The sequence below is a fragment of the Danio rerio genome, chromosome 16 (genome assembly GCF_052040795.2).
Source record: "Danio rerio strain M-AB ecotype USA chromosome 16, GRCz13ab, whole genome shotgun sequence".
Lineage (NCBI taxonomy): Eukaryota > Metazoa > Chordata > Actinopteri > Cypriniformes > Danionidae > Danio > Danio rerio.
In genome coordinates, this window is record NC_141036.1 from 23,490,001 (window position 1) to 23,510,221 (window position 20,221).

The 20,221-nt window shown below is 32.3% G+C and overlaps 1 protein-coding gene across 2 annotated transcripts in view; it reads left to right on the forward strand.

Moving 5' to 3' along the window:
* The window catches only part of skap2 (src kinase associated phosphoprotein 2), a 46,646-nt gene extending 27,053 nt beyond the window's left edge, over window positions 1–19,593 (forward strand). Inside the window, exons 11-13 of one of the 2 annotated variants that reach the window (XM_087285312.1) lie at window positions 1,246–1,361; window positions 17,889–17,990; window positions 19,308–19,593. In XM_087285312.1, coding sequence (XP_087141438.1) covers window positions 1,246–1,361; window positions 17,889–17,981 — 209 coding nt within the window. In that variant the 3' untranslated portion in view covers window positions 17,982–17,990; window positions 19,308–19,593. Of the gene's footprint in view, window positions 1–1,242; window positions 1,362–17,888; window positions 17,991–19,307 lie in introns of both variants that reach the window. The other variant, NM_200628.1, reaches the window with a different exon arrangement.
* Window positions 19,594–20,221: the final 628 nt, after the last annotated feature.

Genomic DNA, 20,221 nt, shown 5'->3' on the forward strand with positions numbered 1-20,221 from the left:
ATATGTATATATATATATAAATATATATATATATATGTGTATGTATGTATGTATGTATGTATATATATATGTATGTATGTATGTATGTATGTATGTATGTATATATGTATGTATGTATATAGATGTATGTTTAAGCTATTTTACATAGAAATTAAAAAATTATTTTTTCCCCCCAATTTCTGGTTAGTAGAGAGAATATTTTTTTTAACACATTTCTAAACATAGTAGTTTTAATAACTCATTTCTAATTACTGATATATTTTAGCTTTGCCATGATGACAGTAAATAATATTTGACTAGATTTTTTCAAGACACTTCTTTACAGCTTAAAGTGACATTTAAAGGCTTAACCAGGTTAATTAGGTTAACTAGGCAGTTTAGGGTAATTAAGCAAGTTATTGTAAAATAATAGTTTGTTTTGTACACTTAAAAAAAGGCTAAAGGGGCTAATAATTTTGTCCTTAAATTTTTTATTTTTTATTTTTTTATAAATAATAACTGCTTTTATTCTACTTGAAATAAAACAAGACTTTCTCCAGAAAAAAAAAATATTATCAGACATACTGTGAAAATGTCTTTGCTCTATTAAACATCATTTAAGAAATATTTAAAAAAGAGCAAAAAAATCAAAGGGGGGGCTAATAAATCTGACTTCAACAGTGTATATACAGTTGAAGTCAGAATTATTAGCCCACCTTTTTCCCCCCAATTTCTGTTTAACGGAGAGAAGATTTTTGACTAGGCAAGACATTTCTAAGCATAATAGTTTTAATAACTCATTTCTAATAACTGATTTATTTTATCCTTGTCATGATGACAGTAAATAATATTTTACTAGATATTTTTCAAGACATTTCTATACAGCTTAAAGTGACATTTAAAGGCTTAACTAGGTTAATTAGGTTAACTAGGCAGGTTAGGGTAATTAGGCAAGTTATTATATAATGATGGTTTGTTCTGTAGACTATCAAAAAAATTAGCTTAAAGGGGCTAGTTATAATTAATATAAGTTTGTCATTAAAATGGTTTTTAAAAAACTTTTTTTATTTTAGACTAAATGCAACAAATAAGACTTTCCCCAGAAGAAAAAACATTATCAGACATTCATTCATTCATTCATTTTCTTTTTGGCTTAGTCCCTTTATTAATACGGGGTTGCCACAGTGGAATGAACCGCCAACTTATCCAGCACGCATATAGCTGTAGCAAGTTATCTAATCTTCTATCATCTCTTCTCTGCAGCAGCAGTCAACAAAAGCACAGACTATGCAAACTACTTCCAGGGCTTATGGGATTGCATTGGAGATCAGCCCGATGAGCTGTCTTTTAAAAGAGGAGACACCATCTACATTCTCAGCAAGGTAAGACAAGAACTTGGAAACTTCTAGACTCGCCCCAGTTGTCACAACCCATGTGATCAAGGACAGAAATAATAGAACATGTGGTAATGTTTGTTACTCTGCCCTTTCAAACATCAGCAGAAAACATGAATCCGCACAAAACAACTTAAATAAATATGCTGCATCGTCTGGTTTATGTACACGAGTCAAAACTTAGTTTCACCATCTCATATGCTCCACAGTGGTGTTTTTCTTAATGTGGAGGCTTAGAAACCCTCTCTGTGCGCACTGATGGGATTAGTCCTGTCACGGCGGAAACCATTTTAGTGCTCTTGGCCCTGAGCAGGGCAGGTTGGCAGCCATTGGCATTCTGTCACCTCTCTCCTTGTCTGCCCACCACACATGTGTTTCTCAGAGCTTGTGTGTGTGTGTGGACATTTCAATGCCATGTTTAGTGAGGGCAGCCTCACACAGACCTTTAGCCCATACACTTCTTCGCCAGTCACTATTTATGGCTGTAATGGTAGTCTGTGTTCTCAGGAAATGCTGAATCCACCTCTCTATTCGTACCAGGTGTGGCGTAGAAGTGACTTCGGTTAAAAACTTCCCTTACCTGTCAGCCTCGATGCAAAAGCAGGCTTTGCGGATCTGGGTTCTGCCCATGGGGTTTGTACCTGGCTAACAGAATTAGCTCAATACCTCTTAGGGCTACTTAAAACAGCTTGGGCTGCTTCGTTTCCAGAAATTAACTCAGTATCTTGTGGTTTGTCTGCTCAACACCTTTGCCCTACAGAGAATGAAGTGGAACCTTTAAATCAGACACATACATTTGTTTTTAGCTAAAGAGATGTTGACGTTGCACTTGGTTGTAAAACAAATGCTTGGTTGTTCAACCTAATATTGGGTCAAATGTGACCCTGGACTATAAAACCAGATAAGCGTGATAAGTGTCAACTTTTGGACAATTGTATTTATGCATTATCTAAAGTTTGAATGAAGAAACCAGGGTATCTGTGGGGTCTTAAAAAATCTTAAAATGTCTTAAATCTTAAAGCCTAAATTTTAGGCCTTGAAAAGTCTTAAATCTACTGAAATGTTTTGTTGTAGGTCATAAATCTTTTATCAACAGGTCTTAATTTTCCTTTGTTCATGTAAAGCTATGCAATCTGGCAGTTAACAGCCATCCAATCACCAACAATCCCAATATCAATAAAGCTTTTTTTACTTGATTACGATTAATGAACGATTATTTTATTTATTAATTTTGTGTTTTTGCCCTCATAGTTCACTGACAAGTTTTGAATAGTAAATATGCTTACTTATTGCAAGTGAAATTTTTGAATGTAGGGTGCGTTACTTGAATTTAAAATAGTTGTAAACACACTTTATCTATTGTCTCTGATTATTTATTGAACATCAGCGCTGGAACAACTGAAATTAAAATACATGGCCTAAAACACCGCTCTCCGCACTCCCACCTCATCACTGCTACCAAACTGACCAGTCACAAAGCTTGCACTACGCAGCATTGTGACGTGTTGTTACATTTCTTTGAGAGGTGCATGGGTATGAGAAAGATGCGCCGCACCGTACGTGTGTGCTTCGCAGAAGTATAATATCAGAATAATATAATAAGTATAAAACATAATAGAATAAGTTTTAATCACCCTTAACAGAGCAGGGTCATGTGACTCCACAGTCCACACACTGTTAGGATAGCAATCGAAAAAAAATGGGCCTGGAAAAATTAGATTGATTATAGGTTCTGAATGATTAATTGCCCAGCCCTATAAATTGATATATTAAAAAATAAATAAAAACATGTTAAAACAAATTATTATTGTATTATAATATAAATTCATGAAATCTGAATCATTTTTTGATAGGTCAAGTCAAAATATTTTATGACAGGGACATTCTAAAAACAATATTTAGCATTCATTTAGCCCTGTAAGAGCCTAAAACTTCATTCATAATGGTCTTTAAAATGTCTTAAAAAGTTTTAAATTTCTCTTGGTGAAACCTGCAGAAACCCTGATACCTTTCTGTTAACGTGTACTTTATCAGGATTGGACATTTTGACTATTTGAAAACTGTTTGAAAGTCTGAGCGTTAATATATACATATATATATATATATATATATATATATATATATATATATATATATATATATATATATATATATATATATATATATATATATATATATATGAGAAAATTACTTTTAAAGTTGTCAAAATAATGTTCTCTGCAATACATATTATAAATTAGACACCTGGTGTATATATATTTATAGTAGGAAATTTACAAAATATCCCCATAGAACATGGTCTTATTACTTACTTAATATTTGCGTTATGTTTTTGCATTACACAAAAATCTATTATTTTGACAGATAAAATGTTTTTTGGGACTATTGCTAAAATATACCTGTGTGACATAAGACTTTTTGTGGTCCAGGGTCACAAATATGGCAAAAATGTGACCAAGCAGTTGGGTTTGTTTTTGTTTGACTGAAAATTGGGTTAAACAACCCATAATTTTTAAGTACACGGTAAAATCCAACAGCTAACTTTATCTTTATCTTTATTTACTCATTTGAAAAGAGTTTTGAACTTAGTGTTGAAGGTAATAAGTTAATTAAATACGTCATTACGCCAACTTAAATGGAATAAGTTCACAGATTACTTTTTTAACTCAATGGTTTGAGTTGCCTTAACTTATTGGATTTTACAGTACTCAGTTGGTTTGGGTTCCCTTTTTTTATTGGGTTTTACTGTGCTCAAATTGCTTTGTTTACTCAAATGGAGTAAGTTCACAGTACACTGTGGTTTGTTGTAATTGGCATCCTCAAATGGTTTGAGTTACCTTAACTTATTGGGTTTTACAGTATCATAGTATTTTCATATCATCTCTGTTCTGCTGTGTTAATGAATAACTGTAAGGACCTTTGTGGGTCAATGACGTCAGGCCTACTTTAGAGTTTAATACACATGCCAAAACATTATAAATGAGGTGGCTTTACAGAGCTCAGAATTCTGTGTAAATTTGCAGTGCCAGATTAAATCATGCCTGGTTTGACCTACAGTACCTCATTCAGCCTCTAGTGTCAAAGTACTGTGTAAAGGAGCAATTGCTGTGTAAATGCATTAATGCCACCTCTGAGCAACATTAAACACTCTCTGAGGCTAAATGCTGCCTCAGAGGTGCTTCTGTGTAACTTGTAAATTTGGCAGTGTATTCATCCTTTTATTCCATTTTCAGGGAAAGCTTCAACATCATGTGATATAGCAAACAAGTTTGTTTCTTTCAAAAATCTAGATGGCTAGAATGGTTACAGGGTGTATGCAGGGTCTTAAAAAGTATTAAAGTTTAATACATCAATGTAGAGAAATTAAAGGCCCTTAAAAGGTATTAAAAAGTCTTAAATACTTTTGCAAGGTATTCAATATTACAAAATATTTGTTTATGCAATGTGTGGTTGAATGTTAACATTTGCCTAAATTAAATCTGCAAATATCAGGATGCAGTGTAGTTTATGCAATCAATAAAATCCTGCTAGATTTGACATCATGATGCTTTGTTTACTGCAGTAACCACCATTATTTCTTGCAGCCAACCTGCTGAATTAGCTAGATTGAATAGATTTTTATTCAGTATATGATTGATGTTTTAGTTTTGGATTCACTTCTTACTTTAAGCTGTAGTAAATTTACTGTAAGTTAAAATCTTGCTAGTGTTTCCGGTTGAAAAGTGGTTTTAAGGTCTTAAAATGTATAGGAAGAGTCTTAAAAGGTTCTAAAGCGTACTATATTCCACTCTCTGATTCCTGTGTACACTCTAGTTTAGATTAATTAAGAAATATACTACAAAAAAACTGTCTAATGAATTGAATGAATTCATGAGATGCTATCCAGAACATGTAATTATCTGAAGTGTGTGTGTGTGCTTTAAAGTAAAATTAGAAATGATGCTCACTATATAATAAATTCTTTAGGATGAGTTATTTTAAGATTTTAAGGGTTGCACCACATGACAATTTAAGACCTGAGCTAACCTTGCCTAGTCATGATGTCAAACGGTCTGATATTTTAAGAGATTTACTGACCTTGACATGAAGTTGTAAAGGTCAGCCTCTTTTGCTAACTTTATAGGCGAGTATTTTAAAAGTAGTGAAGCTGTGTGGTTTGTGTAATACATTACAAGAAAAGAAAGTAAAGACCCTAAAGAAACTAAAACTATAGTAAAATGGATATTTTCCACAATTTGTTGCCATTATTTATTGACAGTCATATTGCTGTATTAGTGACCTTCTTCTGCAAAATATAAAAAAGACTAAATGAAGAATGTGTCTGGCTGTAGTATGTGTTATAATCTTATATAATCATAAAATCTTTCATTTTACACAGAATACATTTTGTGAAGTTTTAGAATAGAAAGTGTTTTTCTTGTGATCTGGAGCATATACTGTCTTGACATTATAATGTTTTTTACTTTTATATCTCTCCTACATATTAAAGTGAATTTTAATAGAGTAATTAAAAATACTCATTATGGAAGAAGCACCAGGAAGAGTTTAAATTGAACTTTGAACATGTTTTTGAATACATTAAAAGATAGGATAAAGAAATACTGTATGCTCATTGACCTTTGCATGGGTGTTTGATTCTAGCATCTCAGTGTTATGGAAACAGTCTGTTACTGGATCGTGAGCTGTTATTGGTCAGGCTTTAAGAGTGAGAGATTGCCATTTTTAAAATTCTTAACCGACAATATTGTAAAAATAAACTAAATCTAAGTTACGTGGCTTTGGGTAAAAATATTTGGTGCCATAATAAGTTGCATTTTATTTTATGATTTTATTAGAACTGTCAGTGACAGAACTGCTGAGTTGTGTAATGGCATAGCGCTCTACAGTGAATATTTCATTACAATATATTATTACCTACTTATATGCAGTATGTGATCGTCTGCCACAGACTAGTGGTTTTAACTTGGTCTTCTCTGTGTTCAGCAATTGTGAGACTTTCGAGTAGCCTGACAGCTTCATCTGAGATTTTTAAGAACGCTGGAATTTGGCTAAAAATGGCCGAAATGACTGTATGGTGGCATCTATTATGACACATTAAAATCTCCAGAAGTGATTAAACAGAAAAGAAGCTGTCAGAAAGAACTGCTGAAAACAGCTTTCCTTAATTTTACCCAATTTATTTATATTCATTTTACTAGAGACACAACGTATACTGACCTGACCTATTTTTATTATTTAATTATTGTTATTGTAGACTGAAATGATTGACAGCTATGTTTTGTTCTATTTTTGGTAAGGGTAATTTGTAAATAGATAAATAATTTTTATATATATATAAAAATAAAAATATATTAACAAAAAATTATTATTATTATTATTATTATTATTATTATTATTATTATTATTATTATTATTATTATTATTATTATTATTATTATTATTACAGCAAGAAGGTTCGCTGGTTTGAGCCTCACTTGGGTCGGTTGGCGTTTCTTTGTGGAGTTTGCATGTTCTCCCTACGTTCGCGTGGGTTTCCTTCGGTTTCCCCCACAGTCCAAAGACATGCGGTACAGGTGAATTGGGTAGGCTAAATTGTCTGTATAGTGTATGAGTGTGTATGAATGTGTGTGGATGTTTCCCATAGATGTGTTGCTGCTGGAAGGGCATCTGCTGCGTAAAAAACGTGCTGGATAAGTTGGCTGTTCATTCCGCTGTGGCGACCCTGGATTAATAAAAGGACTAGTCTAAAAAGAAAATGAATGAATAACTGAATAAATATATACAATTTTAATCATTTTTGATGGGGAAAGTGAAAATCTTTTATAACTAGGATATTTGAAAAAAATAACATTTCTAAAATTTCATTCGTAATGGCCTTAAATTCTCTTAAAGTCTTAAATTTAATTTGGTGAAACCTGCAGAATCCCTGATAAGCTTTCCGCAAATGTATTGTTTACCAGGATTAGACATTTGACTCTATTTAAAAACTGTTTGAAAGTCTGAAGTTTCAAAAAACAGAAATACTGAGAAAATGGCCTAGCAATGACTGTATAATGTCATTTATTATTGCGACGCATTAAGATCTCCAGAAGTGATTACACAGAAAAGAAGCTGACAGAAAGAACTGCTGAATGCAGCTTTCCATAATTCTACCCAATTTATTTATATTCATTTTACTAGAGAACGTGCAGACAGTGGTAAATTAAAGTATCTTCAGGAGAAATAGAGATGACATCCCAATTTCACCAGTGGCTAAAAATCTATAATTTGTAATGGATGTATAAAGCATGCCAATGGGGAAATTATCTCATTCTGGTAAAAGTCAGCAGGCTGTCAGAAAATGACAGAATATGGTCTGAATGGGATCCAGGGGTGACTGCGTTTTTAAGAGCAAGTCTGACATCTAGTGGCTAGAATAAGTATGGTGGCCTTTATAAGAACATTTGCCTTTAGGAAGTCACAATTGTTGTTTTGCTTTATATATATATATATATATATATATATATATATATATATATATATATATATATATATATATATATATATATATATATATATATATATATATATATATATATATGCATGTATTTATTATTCATATATAAATGAAGGGTTATATGTATACACAAACACACTACCGGTCAAAAGTTATTTTTTTTAATGTTTTTATATTTTAAAGAAAATTATTCTGTCCATAAACATACATTTTTTTTAAAATATTTATTAAATTTGCAAAGAACAGCTTTCTTTTTGTTGTTTCAAATGAAATTGTCATTCCAGTCATTATTACTTTTATCACTATTACCAATAATAATAACAACAACAACAACAATAATAATAATAATAATAATAATAATAATAATGATTAATATTAGAGTGATTTCTAAAGGATCATGTGACTGAAGACTGAAGTAATGAAGCTGAAAATGTATCTTAAAATCATTTGAATAAATTATCAAATTAAATTATAAACTACTCTTAAACAGTGCAATAACATTTCACAAGTTGTACTGTATGTTTGATTAAATACATGCTGCCTTGATAAGCTGGAGAATTACAACATTTTAAAATCATATACTGATCCCAAACTTTTGACGTGTTGTGTTTCCTGCACTAAAAAAAAATGGTTCATGGCAGATTGTAGCAAACAATTCATTCATTCATTCATTCATTCATTCATTTTCTTGTTGGCTTAGTCCCTTTATTAGTCCGGGATTGCCACAGCGGAATAAACCGCCAACTTAACCAGCAGGTTTTTACGCAGCGGATGCCCTTCCAGGTGCAACCCATCTCTGTGAAACATCCACACACTCTTACACTACGAACAATTTAGCCTACTCAATTCACCTGTACCGCATGTCTTTGGACTGTGGGGAAAACCAGAGCACCCGGAGGAAACCCACGCGAACGCAAGGAGAACATGCAAACTCCACACAGAAACGCCAACTGAGCCAAGACTCGAACCAGCAACCTTCTTGCTGTGAGGCGACAGCACTACTTACTGCACCACTGCGTCGCTGCAAACTATTTATATAAGCTCAATTTAAACAAACAAATTAAGTTGAACATTACTAAATTTTAAATTTAAAGTTTAAATTCAGTCTATTTAAATTGTTTACAACCACATACCTTAAAAAACAATATATTAAGTTACGAATTGTTTTTCAGTGTGTGCAAAAGATTTAAAATTGTAAGATTTTTAATCTTACACCAATTCTGCAAAATATCATATTTGATAATAGCCTAATGAAGTTATTTTTTAAATAATATTTTAAAATACAGTTTGTTTTTTGGATGTCAAAGCTGAGTTTTTATCTGAGCTTTACTAAAGTCTTTAGTGTCACATAATTCTTTAGAAATCATTGTAATAAGCTAATTTGCTGCTCAAACATTTCTGTAAGTTATTTTAAGGATTCGCTGATAATTAGAACGAAACATAATAAATATTTTACTTATATTTATAATATTATAGAATGAAGGTATTATTTTGTTGCATTTCTTTACAAAAAACCCCCCATAAATTTATCTTACTGATCCTAAACCAAGCATAATTGAGTACAATCTTGCCAATTTTGAAAATGAATATTTTATCCATTTCTCATTTTTTTATCCATTTCTCTCTCATTCTATAAATGATAAAAATACATTTCTGTTTACTTAAAGTATAAAAATATTTTTATACAAGAAACACACCATTAAATAACATTGCACATATGAATTATACATGAAATATGCCGCACAGCATAAAAGAGATAAGCATAAACCCAGCATGCTGCCAAAACGATGCTGGGAAACACAGTCCAATGATGCTGTGTCGTATTTGAGCCATTTTATGGGCACTGCAAGGCTTGGTTTACCATGAATATTGTAGGCGCTCTTTTGTAGCATAGCCCCCTTCCCCCTTCGCTCAGTCAGGCTCACGGATGACCGTAAAGCTGGTGTGGGTTTAGTGTCCAGCTGTGGCTCACAGGCCATTCAGAACAGTCTGGGGAACAAGCCAGTGGGGCTATTAGTGGCCTGCCTCCTTCCCCTTGGCCATGCAGCAGCTGCAGGTCTAACACCCCCCTCCATTTACCCCCCTGTCCAGACCCTCCGCGGCTCTCAAAGGGTATTGACCATCAGACCAGGGGGAGGTGTCAGGGCCCTAAATCACACACACACACACACACACACACACACACACACACCATGCTCTCGTCCTTTCAAAGCAGGCCAGTGTGTGCTGTAAATGATGCTTGGTCAAAATAGAGCGTCACATGGTCCGTCTGGAGTCCAACAGTATTGTAAACCTCAAAGACTCACATCGTTTCAGTTGAGTGGTGTAATATTCGTGTTTGTATCATGAAGTGGTTAAATTATCCATCTTATACATTCTGAGAAATAAACCTGCAAAAGCTGTCACTGGGGAAGGATCTTTTTAGGCACCAATATGTGCAAACTGTATCTGAATGGATTTATTTTATTTTTTATTATTATTATTTTTTCTGTTGTAAAAATGTGAGCAGATTCATGCAGATTGATTATGTGTGCATGGCAGTTGAAAATGTATCATGTTTAAAAAAATTAAAAAAATTTATTTAAGGTTTTCACTGCAAATACAATTGGATCCATTTTTTCATGTTAAAAAAAGGCTATAAAATGTCTTATATAATAGCTTTACTAATAGGCATAAAAATATTTTTACACAAATCCTATATATATACATACATATATGTGATACATATATGTGATACATATATGTGATACATATATATATATATATATATATATATATATATATATATATATATATATATATATATATATATATATATATATATATATATACAGTTGAAGTCAGAATTATTAGCCCCCCTGAATTATTAGCGCCCCTGTTTATTTTTTCCCCAATTTCTGTTTAATAGAGGGAAGATTGTTTCAGCACATTTCTAAGCTTAATAGTTTTAAAAACTAATTTCTAATAACAGATTTATTTTATCTTTGCCATGATGACAGTAAATAATATTTTACTTAATATTTTTCAAGACACTGCTTAAAGTGACATTTAAATGCTTAATAAGGTTAATAAGGTGAACTAGGCAGGTTAGGGTAATTAGTCAAGTTATTGTATAATGATGGTTTGTTCTGTAGATTATAGAAAAAAAAATTGCTTAAAGGGGCTAATAATTTTGTCCCAAAAATGTTTTTAAAAAATTAATAACTGCATTTATTCTAGCTGAAATAAAACAAATAAGACTTTCTCCTATCAGACATACTGTGAACATTTCATTGCTCTGTTAAACATCATTTGGGGATCAAAAGGGGCTAATAATTCTGACTTCATGATATATATGTAAGTGATGATGAGTTTTGGTGGATTTTTGAGGGAACAGACTCTGCAGTCAAACAGTGCTCAGCATATTTAAGTACACCCCTCACAAATCTTTTAAGCTTATATTTTTATTAGGAAGCTATTTTGTGCATATACAGTTGAAGTCAGAATTATGAGCCCCCCTTTTTATTTTTCCCCCAGTTTACCGGAGAGAAGATTTTTTCAACACATTTCTAAACATAAAAGTTTTAATAACTAATTTCTAATAACTGATTAATTTTATCTTTGCCATGAAGACAGTAATAAAGTGACAGCTTAAAGTGACTTTTAAAGGTTTAACCAGGTTAACTAGGCTAATTATAAATTAGATTATGCATCATAATTAAGAATACTTTAAGTTCATTTTCTGATTTAGCAAGTCTGTGCAACTTGTTGATTTCCTTAGACGGACAGGCTGTGTGTGTGTGTGTGTGTGTGTGTGTGTGTGTGTGTGTGTGTGTGTGTGTGTGTGTGTGTGTGTGTGTGTGTGTGTGTGTGTGTGTGTGTGTGTGTGTGTGTGTGTGTGTGTGTGTGTGTGTGTGTGTGTGTGTGTGTGTGTGTGTGTGTGTGTGTGTGTGTGTGTGTGTGGGCATGTAGGCGGAGTGTGAGGTCTGCATTGCTTTCCTGTTGCAGACTTATTTGTCACACTCGCCTTCTAATGCACATGCACAGATTGTTTGCTGCACACACGGCACCAGGCGCTGTTCTGTCAATGAGGTGTGTGTGTATCAAAGGAGGCGACAGGAAGCTTCCTCTTCACCCTTTCACATGTGTACTTCCTGTCTCATTTCACACAGACTGGACAACCGCAGTATATATTTGTAGTAAATCGATGTGGGGTGAGGTGTGCGTACCTTTCTATTTTTATCTATTTAGTTTACATGCAGTGAAAATACTGAGGAAATACTGTATTGATTAAGTTTGAGATCGGTAAAATTTTTTGAATTAATATATATCTATATATATATATATATATATATATATATATATATATATATATATATATATATATATATATATATATATATATATATTTTTTTTTTTTTTTTTACACTTTTTACTATCCTTTATATGTGTGTACATTTAAAATGATGTGTGTCCAAAATGTGTGTGTCCCATGTTGGTGTCCATAGATTGGTAAACGTTTAAAATTACATAAATATATGTAATTACGCTTCATGAAAAGTTAGATGTAAATCATAGAAACATACACAAAAACTAAAAGCTATATACTGTATATTTTTTTGTTTTTATGGTTGAAAAACTCTTTTCTCCACTTAATTCTTAAAACTTACAAATATGAGTTTTCCAGTGGACTGCCTTCTTAAAATTTAATGGATGGTATATACTGTATAATACATTTATTTACTCTGTTAGGGTTAATAAAATAAAACTAATAATGATTTAACTACTAATAACTATGTATACTACTAATAATAACTTAAATATAATAACTTAAGTAAATAAATAAATAAATATATCTCAAGTAATGGCTTATTAATCATTATCAGGAAAAGCATTTACAAAATCATGAATGTTTTATTAATAGCTTTTGGGGGTTTTTAACCACATACTAAGGGTCCATTATGGGGTCTCTCTCTAGGGGGATATATATATATATATATATATTTAAGTTGTTAGTAAATTATTCTTAAAATATAATTTAGATAAAACATTCAAATAATCACTGAGGATATTCTGTGAGAACTAAAGTGTAATTAAATAAATATTTGTACATAAACATCACCAACATAGTCATTTATTGTGGTAATACTCTTAGAATGAATGTGAATTTTTGAAGTTGAATGAATATAATTGTACTTTCTAACCTATTTAATTAATTGACAACAGTTTAAATAAATAAAACATCTTCAAAAATCTATATTCACAACATTACAGATAGTCAAAGATTTATTTAAAGGTGCCAAAGAGTGCATTGTTAAAAAAAAAAATCAATTGTTCTCTGATATCTAGGTAGTAGACAAGTTCAAAAATCCTTCAGAAACAGTTTTATATGCTCATTTATAGCTCCAGAAATTACTCCTAGAATGAGGTTTTCATGAATCTTCATGAGCTCTGTTCTAATTCCCTGCAGCTAACCTAAGTAGATGCATTAAATCAAAAAAGGTGGTCGAGAGGTTTATTTCAGCTAGAAGGAGTGAGATATCCTAAAGCCAGTTGTGTTGTAGATAGGCTAAATTATAAATATACTCAACAAAAGACACCAACAGAGATGTATTTAGAGTTGTACAGTATTTCAAAGCTTTAACGTAGCCAGAAATTAATATCAACCTTTGCATGAACAGAGGATTTTTATTAAATATGTTGGCATCTTTTCACTTTTACAGGTAGTGCTAAGTGATGACATGATACATAAATGTGCATTGAATATTTATACTTTGCAGCTTAAATGTGTTTTTTTTTTGTGCCAAGAATCTTTACATTAACAAAAGATTGAGTTAAACAGGCCTTATACCTGTTTTTTTGGCTGGTGCTGAACAATTTTAAAATCTGTATATCCTGCATTTTGCGTTAAGACCAGATGGTTGGCTAAGACCTGCTTCTTAAATCCCATCGAGGCCCAGACAGAATCTGTGGACACTTTTTACTATTTCTTGTAATTTTGTAAAATAATCTGTGGATTTATGTGGAATGATTTTGGGAGTATCATAACAAAAAACTTTATGTATGAAATAAAAAATAATACCTTTTTAATTTTTATTTAATATTTACAATGCAAATCCAATTTGATTAACTTTTTTTGATATACAAAGCAAGTCGTTGTACATAAATCACATGAACATTTTCATATTAGTCAATAATATTACTGAAATTAATTTAAAACTGAATAAATATAAATTTACACACATTTACACAAGTAAATAAATAGCACCCACCATGCCACGTCTTTTACTCTTCGAAACATTGGCTTCTGTAAGTATATAAAAAAAAAAACATGTAAAGCTGCGGTCACACTGGGCTTTTCCTCCCATAGACTTCCATTCATACGCACGCGAATGCGTCAGACCGGAAACGCGAGGTCATACGTCAAGTTTTGCAGGTTGCATGCGGTGCAAAGTTCAAGCTTGAACTCTGACCTGCGAAATCGCATCACTTGACTGCGTGAGAACAATCGAGTATCAAAACAGGACCTCTCTGGACAAAAATTTAAAACATGGAGCAATCGCTCGCTTTTAAAAATGTCTAATAAGCTTGTTTAATCCCGACGCTTTTCGCAGCCCCATACGACAGAATTTCGCACACACAAACTATAGTGTAACTGCAGCTTAAAGATGCGGCATAGTGGGCGTGTCTCCCTGCCCTCCCGCTTTTAAAATAAGAGTCCCGCATAAATGGTATTTTACTTTTAGAATAAGTAAAGATATACTTACTAATAAAGGGGACAATGATCATTGTTGTAATCTCACTAGAAAACATTGTGGCCAATCAAACAGCCTGGGGCATGCTTATTAATGCTCACATGTTCAATTTAACAGTCTGTTTTGATTGGCCTGTTTTTCTCTGGGATTTTACTTTCATAAGATTTACATGAGTAGGAGGAAACAGTTGTGTTTGAGCCTCATGGTATATAATTTTTATCTACTAAATATTATTACTATTATTAACTACCCATGTATATTCATATTTTTATTATACGGCACTTTAACTCTGTGGTCTTTCAGCAGAGTTTTTAATTGCTTCCTTTTCTTTTTAGTCCTGGTCAGAGGACAGAACACACTGAGGACAGTCTGCATTGTAGAGGCCCTCTCCATTACAGTGTGTGTGTATGTGTGTGTCTGTGGCGGCTGTCAGCAGCTGCATAACCAGACCTGTGTTTTATAGACAGATATGAGCGCACAGCCAGTAAGAGGTTTGCTGGCCGGAGTCGAGCACTATACATTATACAGCAGGAATCACTTAGGCTGCCGGGGTCAAGTAGGGGCCCACAAACTTCATATTTAACTTCAGATGGGGTATGATTCAAACCTCATTGCTCTTCGCAAAGGCATCTTTTTTTGAACAGTGAGGTGAAGGATGAAGGTAGACGAGCAGTGAGTGTCTTGTCAGCTTTGTGGAGATCAAAGACTTGAATGTCGGAGAGAAAAAAGCCTATAAATGTCAGCCAGAATACCCTGGATTGAGATGTTTCAGGGTTTCGCTGTAGCTGATCAGTCTTTTCAAGTGCAACAAATGAGAGACTGTGGGAACTCTAAGGAAAACAGAGCTGAGGTTGCAGTTTCGCATGAGGCTTTTGCTTGGTGAGGTCCTCACTTAGGTCCTTTTATAGACTGCCCTACAAAGACAAAGTGCAACAATTACTGTAACTAATTAAAATAATTTTGTATTTTTTGCGTAACATTAATTAAATAAATTTAAAAACAAAAAATTTTCTGAACAAAAATGAAGTCTTGAACTTCAAAAATGAACACTTTGTTGGGATACTCCACCCCGAATTTAACATTTCCTCTCACTCCAGTGCACTATGAAGAAAAATGACTCAACTTACTTTTAAGGCAACAATCTTCAGGATATGTTTAAATAAACTTAAGTAAACTCAAAGATGTCCTGAAGTTTGTTGCCTTAAACTTAAAAGTTGAGTCAACTTTTTTTTACAGTGTGGTTGTAAACGTTTGTGAAATTCTTTCTTCTGTTGAACACAATACAAGATATTCTGAAAAATATTGGAAACCAGCAGCCATTGACATCCCTAGTAGGATGCTACAAGTGGCTGCTGCTTTACACTATTCTTCAGTGTATCTTCATTCGTCTTCAGCAGAAGAAAGAACATTTTATTTTGTTTCTGGATGAACTGTCTCTTTAAAAAAAAGCAGCTTAAGTCTTTATGACTTTTGCCTTAATACATTTTTTGTAATAAGCGAGGTTTTGAATTTGTGTCTTAATACAGTACCTTTTTTAATGATATTTTATTATTAAAAACTTTTATTTAGCAAATGAAGTGTGATGAACAATTAAAAGTATTTTTTGTAATAATACTCTTCTATTGAAATTTAGTATATTGATTTTCATAACTGTTTTACAAAGTTATACATTTTTTTTGTTGAGCCTTAAATTGGATGGTTGGATTATAGACAGATCATGTCATTTTAAACTCTATTTTGAATTAAAGCCTTGTTTTGGTGAGTTTTTGCATTTTTATTATATTGTATTATATTATATTGTCTTGTCTTGTATCGTATTATATTATATTCTATATTATATTATATCATATTATATTATTTTATACTGAAATGATTGTCTTAAAATAGTTACTAAGTTCACAGAATATCTGAATAATTGCTTATAATAAAAATAATAAAAATAATAATAATAATAATAATAATAATAATAATAATAATAATAATAATAATAATAATAATTAACATTTAAATAAATTATATCTTGTAACTTTTATTGTCAAATTTATGTAATTTTTAATTAAATGTTAAAATATTTCATATTTATTTATTGGTTTATTTACTATGGATTTTATTATTATTTTTAAAAAAGCTAACTGAAATGAAATGTTTCAATTAAATGGTGTAAATTAAATCAGGTTTTGTTTAAATGTACTAGTGTATTCAGCATTGAACTGCACTGTGTTTTAAATGGGATTTTTTTTATTGCAATGAGTTAGCACTTAAAAAGTTATCCTGCATTAGTTAATATGATTTAAAGTAATAATTTCTATTTAGTTTAAAAATATATAAAATAAATCAGGGAATTACCCATGGCAGCTTTAATCTAATATAGTTTGGTATAGTTTGGCCCATATATGAAAAAGTTTGGGAACCCCTGCTTTATACTGTCATTGGAATACACAAACTTTCAAAGATGTTCTTGATATTTAGAGGATAAAACTTATTAAGCCTGTAATATCAACAGTTTTACATTTATAATATAACATTTCTTAGGAATGTTATAGTTTCTTATAGACCCTCCTGCACCTCCTTGTCCACAGCTCAACTCACCAAAGGTCTGCTAAGAAGTGTATTTTTGTGCATTCATTGTCCATCTCAGACCACTCTCCATTCATTGTATTATCTTTTTTTTTTTTTTTGCTTTTTAATTGATCACAATACATCCTGACAGATCTGCCTCTCTGTAACCCCACAGTTTATCCTGTATCTATGAGAAACACAGCCGTATTACGGATGTGGAGAAAACGCAGGTTCAGTGGCTTTGAACTGAACGACATGAACTGTGTGATCTGTTTGCAATTATGGAATAAAGAAGGAGAGACGGATGGACGTATCTTATCTTCTTCTTATCTTTATGGTTATCTCTTTCGTGAGCTGATCTGTCTCCCTCTACGCAAAAAAATAGACTCTGTCCTCGGTCTCACAGATCTGTTGTGCTTCATAGGAAATATATCGCCCGTTCATGTTCTCTTGTGTAATCTTTATAGTTCCTACGGGCCTTGTGTCCTTGAATTGGCCTTGGAGAGAGAGGCTTGGATTTGGGGGGGTAGGGGATGTACCGAGGAAGACAGTAGGAGAAGAAATGAGGCGAAAGCTCGAAATGAACTATAGATATTGACGCTTTTGATTCCCCAGAGCTCTGACCTGTGAGGTTTGACCTCGCTGATTGTGTCTCTGCTCTGATTGGGCTCAACAGTGAGTGAGTTTAATGAATGCCGGTTATTGGTTTTTCCTGTGTTTCTACAGGAGTACGACATGTTCGGCTGGTGGGTGGGAGAGATGAAAGGGGTCATCGGAATTGTGCCCAAGGAGTATCTTTTGGAGCTGTATGTGCTATGAAGGGCTGAGGTGAGTCAGGAATTGTGGGATGGCAGCACAAAAATGTGCAAAGTGTCATTTATTTATATTCCACGTAACATTTTTTTGAAGATTTAAATAATAAAACATAAATATATTTAGGATGGAATAATAAAATTTTGTCCTGAAGAACTGTGCAAAAATAAATAATGAGTGTCATACACCCCCCCCCCCCCCCTCTCATGAATTACAGAAGTGTCATTCAGTGTCACTGTTTATATATTAGAACATCTGGCTCAGCATATTTGAAACGAGGATAGTTTGATAACATTTTAAATAACTTTTATTCTTTTTATTCGTTGTCTATTTTGCATTTGTCAGAATATCTTTAATTAAATTTATAAATAAATGTTGTATGATCACATTAGTTTATATATTTGTAAATGCAGGTTAGAATTATGCTTTAATTTGACATAAATGTGTTATTTGTACTCATTTAAGTCACAAAAAGCCACACTAAACTATTTAATCCTTAAACTGTGGTGCAGTAATCTATAATATAAATGCCATATATAGCTACACATAATGCTCAGCAAACATAAGTACAACCCTCACTGATTTCTTTTTTTAAATGAATATTTACTGTAGGATGCTTTACAATAATATATTTGTGTATATACATTAGATTTGTCAGGACCAAATTGAAATCTTACAAAAAAAAAAAAAAAAAAAAAACAAGATCACAGTCCAAAAATCTGTACACCCAAATTTATGTTTAGGGAAAATATTAAATAACATATTAATAAACAGGAAACATCAGAAGAAACATTAAAATAATATCAAATTTGGTTAATTATTTGTAGTTTACATTTATTTTTTTATTGCAATAACTCATTTGAAGGTATAAAAGGTTTAAAGGTATTATTTTTCTGTTCCTAGAAATCTTAGCTGATTAAATTATTATTTTATGTATATAACTGTGTTATTTAATGGCTTTTTTTAACCAAAACTTATTGGCTATATTCACAGAGAAATGAATAAGAATATTAATTTTCGGAAAGGTGTGTACTCATTTATGCTGAGCACTGTGCATGTATATAATTTTAAAAAGAAAATCCACTGAACTCCTGCGGGAATATTACTTTTATATGACAAATCCGGTTTGCTGTTTATTATTAATAAACAAACAAACCAATAAACACCTTATTGCATTTACTACATTTAAATATCAGCCAGTTTGTTTCATATTTAATGTAATTTGCTGTTTATTTGTGAAATTAGCTAGCAGTTTCAGAGTGAAACAATGTACATCCTAAGTCAACATGTTTTTATTACTGTATGTTTTTTTTTTTTTTTTTTCATTTCCAGGATCCTCTAATGGCCTGCTGTTGCAACTTTATGATTCACAAGCCACTGCCTCTTTCTGTGTGTTTCTGTTATATTATTCTATTTAATACGTAAAGCAAACTGCCTGTCCAGAAGCATCAGCAATTCTGAAGTATGTACAATGAAGAATGAGACTTTATTGCTCAGGTATTAAATAGCAATGACTGAATTATTATTATACTATTTTTTGTCTTTAAAAAGCTTTAAAGTTGCTTTAAAAGCATAAAACTGAAAGAAATAAAGCTAGAGTGCTGATATCATCACAAAATGCTCAGAAGTTTCTTCCTTCACGTTAGATTGTATCCACCAGGTGGCAGCAGCGCATAAGCAAGCCACTCTAAAATGGTTTTGCGTCGAATATTCGAAGGCAGATGTGAAATATCTTGCTTTGAGAGCCCATTTGATGCAGAAAACACTCGACAGACTTCAACATAGATAAACCGTAAGTGTTGTTTGTATACAGACAATCACAACGTCGCAGTATGTAACGACGTGAAGGGAAAACAGAATCCTTGACCTTTTTATGCATAACATAACAAACAAATCAAATAGCAGTTATTCAGATGTGGAATTAATTATCTGCTGTAGGAGAACTGTTTGGCATATCGGATCGGATCTTCATGGACCGCTGCTTTGACATCCACAAATATCTGGGCGCTGAAGTGAGAAACTTAATTAAAACACGTCAGATGTTTCCTTCTCTGCCAAAAAGAACGAAGCGTTAGCTACTATTAGCATATTAACTTGCTCAGTCAAGCTTTACACAATAAATACTAAAGACATTTTAATTTGATCATTATGTAATACTGTATTGTATACGTTATCAGTTGACTAACAATTACACTTGGACCTGCTTGTTAAAGTTAACTTAGGCCTACACAGAGCGATTTTATATC